The 12,591-nt window shown below is 33.1% G+C and overlaps 1 protein-coding gene across 1 annotated transcript in view; it reads left to right on the forward strand.

Moving 5' to 3' along the window:
• LOC125070004 (S-adenosylmethionine decarboxylase proenzyme) overlaps positions 1–12,591 on the forward strand; it is a 35,572-nt gene that overhangs the window by 17,961 nt on the left and 5,020 nt on the right. Inside the window, exon 3 of the mRNA XM_047679669.1 lies at positions 9,489–9,690. Within this exon, the coding sequence (XP_047535625.1) occupies positions 9,489–9,690 (202 nt within the window). The remainder of the gene's footprint in view (positions 1–9,488; positions 9,691–12,591) is intronic.

Consider the following 12,591-nt stretch of genomic DNA (forward strand, 5'->3'; position numbering starts at 1 on the left):
ATAAGGTGTAGACACACTGGGAGTTGAGAGAGAGAGGAGATTTTATGAAACTCCACCTCTAATGAATATTGTACAGAAAACACACCCTTATTGAATCCATGTGAAGCCGGGACGGGTTGCTAGTATTACATAAATTGTTTCCTGGTTGGTTTCCGAACGTTTTCCATCGCTGAGCGTAATGTTTACAAATGTTTAGCATTTTAACGACTCAGTGAAGCTTGCCAAGTTTTAACTTTCAGTTAGTCCTATCAGCTCAGTAGGGTAAACCAAAATACGGTTGGCATCGTTTTGGCAACGAAGGGCACGTTGAATTCATAGGCATAGAAGGCATTAATTCTACGTAAATACAAAATGAGGATTTGTTTAAATTTATTCCAACGAATAGCATTGTTGTCAACGTAAGACGAGTCGATATCAGAAATAATGACACCACGTATAATCTGAAGTAGATACTACGAAAGTTTTGCGAACATATTTCTACGGCTGGCTTCGTTTTGGCAACGCATGGCATGTATTCCATGTATCCATTTAATAGACAGTGTAGACATTAATCCAACGTTAATACAAACTAGCGGAAGTTTTCTAACTTTGTTTAACACCTAGCATCGTTTTGGCAACGCGAGTCATGATCATTGCAAAGAGACACTGGACAACGTCACGTGGCTCATCCTATCGGCTTGTGTCATCTGCAAAAATCACGATTGATAAATTCACTGAGTTTAAAATAAATTATGATCGTTTGCCAACTTCTGGTTGTTATATTATGAATCGTAAAGATGCATCCTTATGAATATTATGTTGTTGCCACTAATAAATTAATTAATTAAATTAATAATTTATTTATATATTGCCTTGAATATTATACAAAGATAGTGTATCCAGATATTTCTGGCATGCAACATTCGTTTTAGTGCGTTAGTCTAAAAACGAGATTGAAATTTGAATGTTATGAAATAAATGTTTATACTTAGTATTGTTATTTTAGGGTGGAATATGATAATTGACATAGCGTTGTATAAGTTCTTGTTGAGAATGAAAATAATTTCATTCAAATAATAATTATCGAAAATTATTATAATGTATGTTGATATTGCCGATACTGGCAGCCAATAAAATAGTTTTTTTTTTACTGTATTGACGTATTTATGTAATTTATCAGTGTTTGGTAGTAAATTGGTAATGACGAATGTATTTTTTATTCTGAATTTAAAAATTAAATTAAGTCTTCAATACAAGTACATGAATTTAACGCTTATCATGTTTAAAGTTTAAATTTAAAGCGGGTGGAACTCTGAAGCGCGAATACTTATATTTGAATATATATTAAAACCTTCTCCAAATCGCGATGCATCTTCTGATTTAAATTTTATGTATATTGGTGTAGTCGTTTTATATATTCTTTATTAGTGTCTGTTCATTGTGATTAATTTCCCTACAAACACCTGTGACTTCGCTCATTCTAAATGTATTTGTTAACGATAATGGCAACACTTCCAAAAATATCTGCTGCTCGGAAATTAAATTAATATTTGTGTGACTAAATATTTGTATGGATTAGCATTTTAACATTATTATTTTTATGCTATTATAATTGTGACAAAATTTTTTTTAAGGAGCTATAATAAATTTTTAAAAGGTAACTAAATTATTAAAAATAAAGAACAATTTTTCTCTTTTATAACAATTATGGATGCATTAGGTAACCATTATGATTATTGCCTATGATGTGATTTAAATTAACTTGAGTCGAACTGTAAGAATTTTTTTTTTTATGGAGTATTTGGCAAACGAACAAGACTCTCATGGCATACCTCATTATGCACCTGTGTAGGTACATATTTGTATACACTAATCTCCCGCATTTTTTATCAAATATTTGTTGACAACATTCGCCGTGACAAATAACAACTAAAAAGACATAAAAATTGATGATATTTCTATCAATATATAGTGTTTTATTATGTATATAATACTAGACGAATATAATTAACAGTTTCACGCGCCTTATACACTTTATCGCCTTGAATCGATTAGTTGACAATAAACTTTATGTATTGACAATGTTTGAATTCAATCACCTCATTAAGTCTTTAAACTGTTTCTAGGGCTGTCACCCGGAAATCACATTTCATAAATTAGGAATTTTTATTTTAATTTGATTTTAAAATAACTGGAATGTTATGTTTTATTTATTAGTTTAACGCCAACATTGGGTAATACATCTGTGGAAAAAAACACACACGAAACGTTTTTGTTTTTTATGGCATAATCAAATAGTCTTCCGGCGTTTCTAGGATTGACAGCCCTAATTGTATTTGTTTTGCAGAAACGCGTTTTGGCCACGGTCATACATCGTGGACGTAACACGTGTTACTTGATAGATCGCCGTTATAAGCTTACATGTTTTTCTATTTCTATCTGTCTTGTCGGAAGTTTTGATGATATTAATGATACGGTTAACGTAGTCGCTTTTGATATTGATTTTAAAGTTTATATTGGAAACTAAAAGCCTAGTGTAAGCCTAGTGTCTTAATATTGTAGACGCGAGTTTGAGATGGTCCAGTAGTTAGAATGCGTACATCTTAGCCGATGATTGCGGGTTCATAGGCTTTCGGCATTGAAGCAGCGTGGTGAAATTAGCGCGAAACCAAGGACGAGGAGCCCAGCTGGACTACAGGGTGCTATAGTGTAGTATACGAGTATAATAAAGATTAATAACGTAATTAATATTGCTATTCGTTCCAATACCCTAGCTGGTATAGAAGCTATTTTATAAGGCTGTGGAAAGTCACTGAGTCTATCTCTTAATAAAACATCAGCAGCTTGTATTTCAGAAGACAACAGTGCTTAGTGTGATGAAATAGAGAATTAACCTGAATTTACACACTCACTAATGTGCAGAACATATTATTGAGCACACTCACATGTGGCTAGTCACCCAGAAGCACGGCTGTTATGACCAAAATTAGCCGTGAGGACTATATATAATACTATAAAAATTAAAAAGAGTACGTATATCATATGAATGTCATATTAATTACTTTTGTATAATTTTTTTCATCATAAGTAAAATGATCAATGCTTAAAAAACAGTTCGGTGTTGCTAGATTAATAAATATGTGAAACTATAAAATTAAATCACTTTAATCTATAAAGCGCGGCTAATTTTAAATTGTGGTTAATTTTAAAAGCATTTTAATAAATGTAAAATATGATAGTACATTTTAATATATATATGGTTATTGTTGAGGTATTGATTTTAATTAAAAGTTTTGTTAATTTTACAAAACAAAGAAATCTTATATTATAATATTTAATTTTAGTGCTGGTAATACATACTCAATTACAGTCAATATCGCATATCACTTTCTGAAACGCGATGTATTCGGCGGTGAGTTTCGAGTTGGTTACAGAATAGTTCTATTGATTTATGATAAAGTACATGTGTGCGTTATAAATTGAATGCTACAAACAAGGAGACCCATCGTATAACCTAATCAGTGTACCGTAGTCCGTACCTAGTGCATATATAAGACGATATTGATCGGAGCCTGCGCGCTCGCTGCACGAGTGACGCAGTTATACCATCGCCAGCCCTACTGTTGCGACTTACGATTTGATTGATTGATTCCATTTCTTTTTTTTTTAAGGCAAAGGGAATAATTTTTCTATTGAAAATAGTACTGTAAATCTAAAAAGGTTACATATAAGTTCTGCAAATTATTACACAAATGAAAGTATACTTTATTTATGTAGATATTAGATACGGTCTATTTAAAAGTTGTTCTATAGGATCCTTACGAAAATTATAAATGGGAAAATGAGTTTATTTGTTACGATTTCATGTTTAAAATACTTAAACTATTATCATGAAATATTTCAGCGATGCTGACAGGAGCATAAGGTTGACGAACATAAACCTAACCCCGGCTTGAAATGTAGATTCTTTCGACAAGTTTATTCTACGCTATGATACAATTCTAGACGTTTCTCTTTTTCTATAACATCTCTCGAGCTTCAAGAGTCATGTCCTGAAGTACCAGGTTCAAACCTCGGACCAGACAATAAAAAAGTATTACGTTTTTGATCTAGACTTTCTCAGTAACTTGGTGTTCTTAAGTTGGTATTGCAGTACCGTTTCTCGGAAATCACATACAGTCTTACGCCTGAACTGTTTCCGGTCGTGTTGGATAAGGATTATAGGTCTAGCTGAGCCCGCGGCTTCACCGGCTGGAGATTATTTTGTGTTAAAAATCTTTCAAGAACTTATGTACACAACCCTTTACATAATCCGCTTAAGTGGTAAAAAATGTAGATTACGTCAGTCCTTGGAGTTCAAGCTTGCTTCGTACACTTAGTCTTAGTCGTGAAAACCTAACAGACAAACAGACTCCCACATTTAAAATATTACGTATAATATATCTGCGCACACATTGGTGCACTATATTATGTGATGAGAAGTTGGTATACCCTCTCAAAAGAATGGCCGATGTCGGCGAAATCGTCTAAGTTCGTCGTCATCATTATCATTATCTTTATTGTCTATTTATTATATTATGGGTGCAATGACTATTCACAAATTTTAGAGACGGTTAAAAACAATACAAGCTTTTAGTAATTTGTTAAACATTGTATATTAATATAACATTAGTATCTATTTTTTTCCTATATTTGCTTTGATTTATATACGAACGTACTGAACTCAGCCAGCCTTTCTGCTATACATTATAAAGACTTGTAGCTACAATATTGTACTTTCTTTATCGTAATATGTCGTTAACTCTCACCGTCGTATTATCTCCGTGTGTCTGTTAGTTTCCACGTGGTAATACGACTTACGTGAGCTTATCACAACTGATAAGCGATGCATAACGAGGTCAACCGATTCATTGCAATGGGATTAATAAGATTTAACTGATAAGCTATTATGTATATTATCTTAGTGAATCGGATACTTTGATTTGATATTCATTTTTATTGAATGATTATGCCAATGGCAACACCAGTATTAACAAATCACAGATTTATATTTTCTATACGCTTTGATAATATTGTCAAAAGAACATCGGCTTAAGAGTCATCAGCGATGTAAAAAAACGCAGGATCGAGCCTGACCCCTTGGGCTATTTCCGTCCCCACTCCTAGCACAAGCTTTAAGCTTAAATAGAGGGGTAAATAAGAATGTTAGTAATTTTAGTTATTTTGGGGCATTTTTTTTAAATGTACTGCAAAAGTTTTTGTTTTAAATATATCTTTATTTATTATCTTGATTAATTTAAAGATATGATGAATTAATAGTTCGTAATACATTGTTCTTTTCAAGTTCCAATTATCCAATTTAATATTTCTCCCATGGTTCCGACAATAACAGCGTTGACATTTATGAATCCATAATCGTGATGTCACCTCGATTCAAGGTCAAAGTTGTTTATTTTTCTTAAGTCCTGCCATTGGAATAAGCTATAGATCTTCGATACGGAAAATATGGGTAGAAATGTGAAAAAATATAAGGGATGTACGGTATCTCGACTTCTGAGTATGAACATATAATATATACATATATCTGTGTATCACACTGTCAGTGTTATTAATGTTTTTAATATAAAATAGACTGGCGTATGGGTAATGGGCAACCTGGTTGAAGCTCACCACCGCCTATAAACATTGGCGCTGTAAGAAATATTAACCATTCCTTACATAGCCAATGAGCCAACCTTGGGAACCAAGATGTTATGTTTCTTGTGCCTGTAGTAACAATGCCTCACTCACATTTAAACTCAAAACACAACATGATACATTAAAAAGGAAATATATTTATATAATACTAGTTACTGCCCGGGCGTTAATAATATTAGTAGGATATTGAATTCAAAAAAAAAATCTTGAGAAGATATGTAGTATCTAGATGTGACAAAGCATCACAAATAGGCATTAAATACCCAGACGTAAACGCTCAGACGGTCCACTCGAGTCAATAGCAAGTGATTTGTTTCAATAAACGATAATAACGTTACGCAACGCTGTTTAAAAACTGATAACGGATGATTGATGTCTATTTAATATTTACTCCTTTGAATATTAAAACGGGATAAGTTTTTCTTAAAAAAAAAATGTTTAAATTTAGAAGCCAGTTTTTTTTACCTAAAACTTAACATAATTAATAATATTTTTTTTTGAAACCTGAAAATAGTATAAAATAAATAGAAAATCTTCAAAGTACATGAACTAAAAAACCGCCGGTGAAAATATCGTGGACTCAGCTACGAAGCTGATTTTCAGTCCGCACCTGTACACATATTGTTAAAACATATACATACTTATTTACATTGAAGTGTACAAATAAAAATTATAAATAGCTACTGCAGTCTCCTATTAGTCATGTGTGCGTTAATTGACAATGGTGGGTTTTCTCTCAGCATTTTTCCTTTGAATCGCCATTACTCTATCATGTTTGAGACCACAACCAGCCCACAGCTACACCACAAAAATAATTAAAGTGAAAAGTGAAGCGGATACAAGTTCTCGGTTGAGCGTCCCTGATATCTGTTTTATTATTATGAATAGTATTGCGTAACCTTCGATTAAGATAAAAATGTTATAACCGCTCATAAAAAAATATGTATAAAGAATATTAACTTTGTATTCGTATTTATTATTAAAGGCAACGGATACAATACATTTTCCTTACTCGTATAATTAGATTAGCATAATTCAAGAACGACTTATCTCTCCACACATTATATGCAAAAATATGCTTAAACACATCTACACTGCGAGACAAAACTCCTCTATCATTTGGACCATGTTGTGCAGAAATGTTCCAACTCAAGGAAACTAAAATAAACGTTATTAAGATATGAAACAAAAACCAATGTTATGACATATCTTTAAAATAATAATTCATAATATTATGTAAAAGTTTGACTGTAATCGCAAAACAAATGTTCGATTTTTCATGTAAGGTAATATTTCTTACAGTTAATGTCTATGGTTTCTTATAGCATCGTTAGGTAGACTGAGAAATAAGCCACCTGATGGTAAGGGGTCACAGGTGGCCCATAAACCCGTCTACCGATATAAAAAAATCAACTAGATAACATTTTACACTAAAGACAAATATTTCAGTATTTTGATATTATCGCATGTCCGAGAGTTCATGAATAGGTCTCTAATATCCAACATCAAATTAACGAATGCTCATTTTGATAAGACTCTTACGTATATCAATTAAGAAAAAAAAAATACTATCGTATACACTGACGAACGATTTCAGAGTTCAAATAGCACTGATCGAACTATTATCGACAATTTTATTTTGGTTGTTCGAAACAGATTATATATTTATCGTGTATAAACATTATGTTAACCTTTGTCCTTTACGTTATCAATCCTAATTTTGCTACTGTTCGATATCGGATATATTTATGTAGAATTTAGTCGAACTTTGAGGACCAGGATATTTTATCATCTATAGAGGCCTTGAACTTTTTGACTTAGATTCATTATCATCTACGATTTTTTCTTATTCGTACAAGATGTTCAACATTTTATCGTCTAATTCGTTCTTAATTTAAGATAGTTTGTATTTTTTACACTTTCGTCACTTTACAAAAAGTATTAAATTAATTTGTTCGGAATGTAGATTGTCAAGGAGCTCAGTGTTTACTATTTTCTACAAGCTTTTATTTAATTTCATCTGTTAGTTTACGGACAAACCATGCAACCGAACTTTAAACCATTATTATAATTTTACATAAATAACGAAATTTTTATCTTATGAGAGTAATCTTTGCAACCTTTAAAAATCATAAAAAAATGTTTGAGTGTTTCTACATATACTAAATATATAAAGTGTGTAGAAGGAAAAAGTTCAGAAATCTGAAATGTATACATAACAAGTGCTACAAATACATTATCCTATTCTTTCTACTAATATTCTAAAGAGGGAAAATTTTACTTGTTTGTACGTAGGGAGTAATATACTAATGATGCAATTCTAAAAAAAAATCACGGGTAGATAGCTCCATTATTCCTGAGTGCTTTAGGGTATATATATTTTTAGCATATCATTATCGCTCGTGCTAAGATAAGCGGGCATTAATCTTGGTTTCTAGTATTAAATAAAATAAATCATTTCTTGTTTATGGTCATCCTGACAATGTCAAACCCACGATAGCCTAGCAATTCATTTGGTGGCAGGGCTTTGTTCAGGCCCGTCTGGGTAGGTATCATGCACTCATCAGATATTTTACCGCCAAACAGCAGTAGGTACTCAGTATTGCTGTGTTCCAGTTTAAAGGGTGAGTGAGCCAGTGTAACTACAGGCACAAGAGACATAACATCTTAGTTCCCAAGGTTGGTGGCCCATTGGTGATGTAAGGAATGGTTAATATTTCTTACGGCGCCATTGCCTATAGGCGATGGTGACCACTTACCATCAGGTGGCCCATTTGCTTGTCCGCCTACCGATAACATAAGAAGCCTTTGTCAAACATAAAATCAATCTACTCCTGTTATGCCTTGAAAATTAAATTGAGTCTGTATCTCGACCGTATCGTTCAATCTCGTTGTGTCTATTCCATCGCACGTGACATTGGCGAAATAATCCCTCTCGGCACAAATAAAAGCTTCCTTTAAAAAAAAGAAACATAAAATCAAATACACGTTTCGTGTTTCTTTTGCCTCAAAAAAGCGATTATACTTTCGCTTGGTTTTTCTATCTGTAGTATTTTACTATTTTTCCAATTAAAACATAGAAAAAACGTTATATAAACTTTTGCAATGAATTAAGATAGGATATCGACCGACGACAACTAGTATATGTATGTATATCTACTAGTGGTCGTTAACATCAATAAGTTTTAGGAAACAAAGAAACAAGGTCAGAGTTCTTAGCCCAATTACTCTTAATTGGTAACGCCCTGGAATTAGTGCACTAAATAAGTATATGATGAAAATTATGAAACTAATGATGTCTTGTTTATTTATCATATACAACAACAGTCAATACATAAAGTTATCTAAGTGTGACATACATAAGAACGCAATTAATACCTCATAATAATAATTGACATTACATACATAGACGCCTGATAGTTTTTTTTTTAGATAAGCGCTATGGACATAACATCTTAGTTCCCAAGGCGATGTAGGAGATGCTTAATATTTTTTTACAGCGCCCATATCTAGGGCGATGGTGATCATCTACTTACCTCATCATTCTCATCCTCCTGTCCTTATCCCAATTTTACTTGGGGTCGTCGCACCATGTCTTCTTCTTTAATACTTCTTTGTCGTTATCGTATACGTTATCTCACAAGTAACATTCTTTCTAATCATATCGTCTTTCACACAATCCATCCATCGTTTCTTTGGTCGTCCCCTACCTGTATATCCAAACCTAAAGTGAAGCTATTACCTTACCTATTTTCGATAAAAACAAAAAACGAATTAAATGATCATTCTTAATGGGGTTTTTTTTCTTCTAGTGAGAGTAGCATGTTCGTCTCCCGTCGTCGTTGGATCCTCAAGACCTGCGGTAAAACAACACCGCTCCGCTGCGTGCGTGCTGTGCTGCAGCTGGCTCAGGAGACCGCAGGACACTCCCGCGTGCAGAACGTGTTCTATTCGCGCAGGGAGTTCGCAAGACCTACTGCGCAACTGAAGCCGCATGACAACTTTGATTCGGAGGTGAGTTAGTCTGTAAATTTTCTTTTGACTAAGTGCACATTTACACAAGGGCCGTATTTACGAGAGCGTTTTCGTTTATAACAGGCCCGTCGCCGTTGAGTTGTGTGTTTACTGGATTCGGAATACTCTCGTGTGCGTGAACTCGCTGCTATAACTACGACGCCATCGCCCGTGTCCCGTTTTATCGGATACGACTACTGTATATTTTGTCGGTTCGGTTTTTTTTCTGGATCTGGAATAATGTCGTGTGTGAACGTTTTCGCACATATATACACACTACGTAATATATCCAACGCCGCAACAAAAAAAAACTTTGTGCGCCCTGTTTGTATTGGACGCGTTTTATTTTGATACTCGTAGCCTTCGATTTCCAGATGGAGCGTACCGAAAATTAAAGTGAAGTATTCAATTAATTTTCGGAACGAAAGCGAATACAAAACCAAAAGCGAATGAAAATTCCCGCTAGTTCAGTTAAAGTCACAGCACTTTTAACGTAGGTATTATCTAAAGACGAGTCGTTTCGCACTACCGGGAACTTGTACGCTTTATCTGCCTTATGTTTTATAACCTAGCTATCTTGTTTATTTTTTAGTTAGCACAAGGCAATATAGTATATTGCCTTGTGCTAGTTAAACATTTAGGGGTTTTGTTAGTACAAAACCCCTAAATATATCCTAACTTTCTTTTTTTAATCATTTAAAGTTTTCGATGAGTTTGTACGCGACTTTTTTCTGCTTTAATGAATGTCAACTCTTCTCTCAGCATTTTAAAGGTTAGATCGAAGGGATTAAGATATGTCCACCTCTGGGCACTTTCATTCTATATTATAATACCAATTTCAAATACTACTACTATGTACTATAGTTGCCAATTACATGAAACAAAGTTATTTTTATGCCTTCTTCATAATTTCCTAATAAGTCATCACTAATCGTATCGCTGAAACGAATTAAGCATGAAAACAAATTTAATAGTGGCCAGTGCTAATCGCCTTTCTTTATTTATTTAAAGCTAAAATAAAAATAAAAAATTGTTTTGATTATTAGCATTCAGTTTAATGTTTTAGAGGAAGCCGACTGACAATTGACAAATTGCATCGTGATTGACCATCTATTTTTAGCTTTGCTTTAAAGGAAAATGGTAACCCTTATAGATCTTTCCCGATGTACCCTTCATAGTCCGTCTGTCTATTCGTCCGTCAGTATAGACCCTTTTTCTCCGGAACGCATATAGGTATAAAGTTTAAATAATACCAAATACTAAGTTCTGCGGTCCCTAGGAGCTGTGAAAAAGTCGATCATATAATCGTAAAAGGAATTAAAAACCTATAATTCCCAATGAGCTAAAATCATGAAATTTGGCAAAGAGCAACGTCTTGTAGCACAAGCTGAGGAAAATTATACGAAAACCATAATATTTTATACCCCTTGACTATTTTTTTGCTAAAATACCATATAAGTATTAATTGTAACTAGAAACTAACGGTCAGTTTCGTAATGGGATAGTAAAAGTTATTAAAAGTAAATATAATTAGCCGATACATTTATTATGATGTGACTATATGTTTACTTTTACAGCCGTTTTTAAGCTGAGTGCAGAAGCAAACTTAGTAAAAAAAGGCAATTAATTAATACCCATACGTATATATAAGTATGTATAATTAAATATATCAGTGACGAACATACTTATCAGCTAGCAAAGATCAGAGAGCAAACTCTACAAAGTTGAAAATTCTAAGAATTGATAACGTAAAAATTACAATATGTAGACGTATGTCTCGTACTCGTGTGTTTTATCATCATTTCGGGGCGACATTTAAGCTGTTGAGGCGATATGATTTAAGATGAACACGTGGATCTATAGTGATGCCTTTGTTCTTAAACGGTTGGCAAATCAGCTCGTGATATTTAAGAATACTATACTGTTAGCAATTTTGCGTATCACCCCTTTTTTTATGTAAAACATGTTGCAGTTAGAACATTTCGACCGTTTTATCACTGTAAGGGTGTCCAGTATATATCCTACTTACGCAAGCGTACACACACCAATCTTTCCAATTATACATATACTATCTAATCGAAGACATTAAGATATTCTCGTATTCTCATGGGGCTATAACAAAATAAATAAATAAATAAATAAATAAATATTGGACAACATCACATACATTACTCTGATCCCAATGTAAGTAGCTAAAGCACTTGTGTTATGGAAATCAGAAGTAACGACGGTACCACAGACACCCAGACCCAAGACAACATAGAAAACTAATGAACTTTTTTCTACATCGACTCGGCCGGGAATCGAACCCGTCCCGGGTTGATTGGCGGGTCAGAGTGGCGTACCCATGAAAACCGGTGTACACACTACTCGACCACGGCTCTTATAAGACCCTCGTAACGTCATGTTATAGGTTTAAATTCAATATAAAGCTTTGGTATGAACTCTATCCTGATAGGAGATTCTTTAGTTATTCTTTTTTTAAGTTGATGACTGTATGGATAACTACAATTAAAAACTCCACTTTTGATATAATCTGTATACCTGTATTGTGTAATGCAAGGCATATTATACACGCACAAATATATGGAATTAAAACAATAATCTTAACTAAAATCTTAAATAATATTTTTATAGTTCAGATAAGAAAATAAATTATGTTACGAGACCAATACACATCAATTATAAAGATACAATCAAACCTCGTCCGAGTTTACAGTACAGTTAGTATTAAATAATCTACTCCATACTAACTGTACTGTACAATAATACTAACAAAACAAAATTAATTTTAATAAATTTATTACAAGAATATAAAATAATAATAATTAACAATAAAATACTTTAATCAATTTTTGGTTTACTAATATTATTAAAAAAAAACAGTATAACAATGATACA

This window comes from Vanessa atalanta, chromosome 16 (genome assembly GCF_905147765.1).
Source record: "Vanessa atalanta chromosome 16, ilVanAtal1.2, whole genome shotgun sequence".
NCBI classification, from domain to species: domain Eukaryota; kingdom Metazoa; phylum Arthropoda; class Insecta; order Lepidoptera; family Nymphalidae; genus Vanessa; species Vanessa atalanta.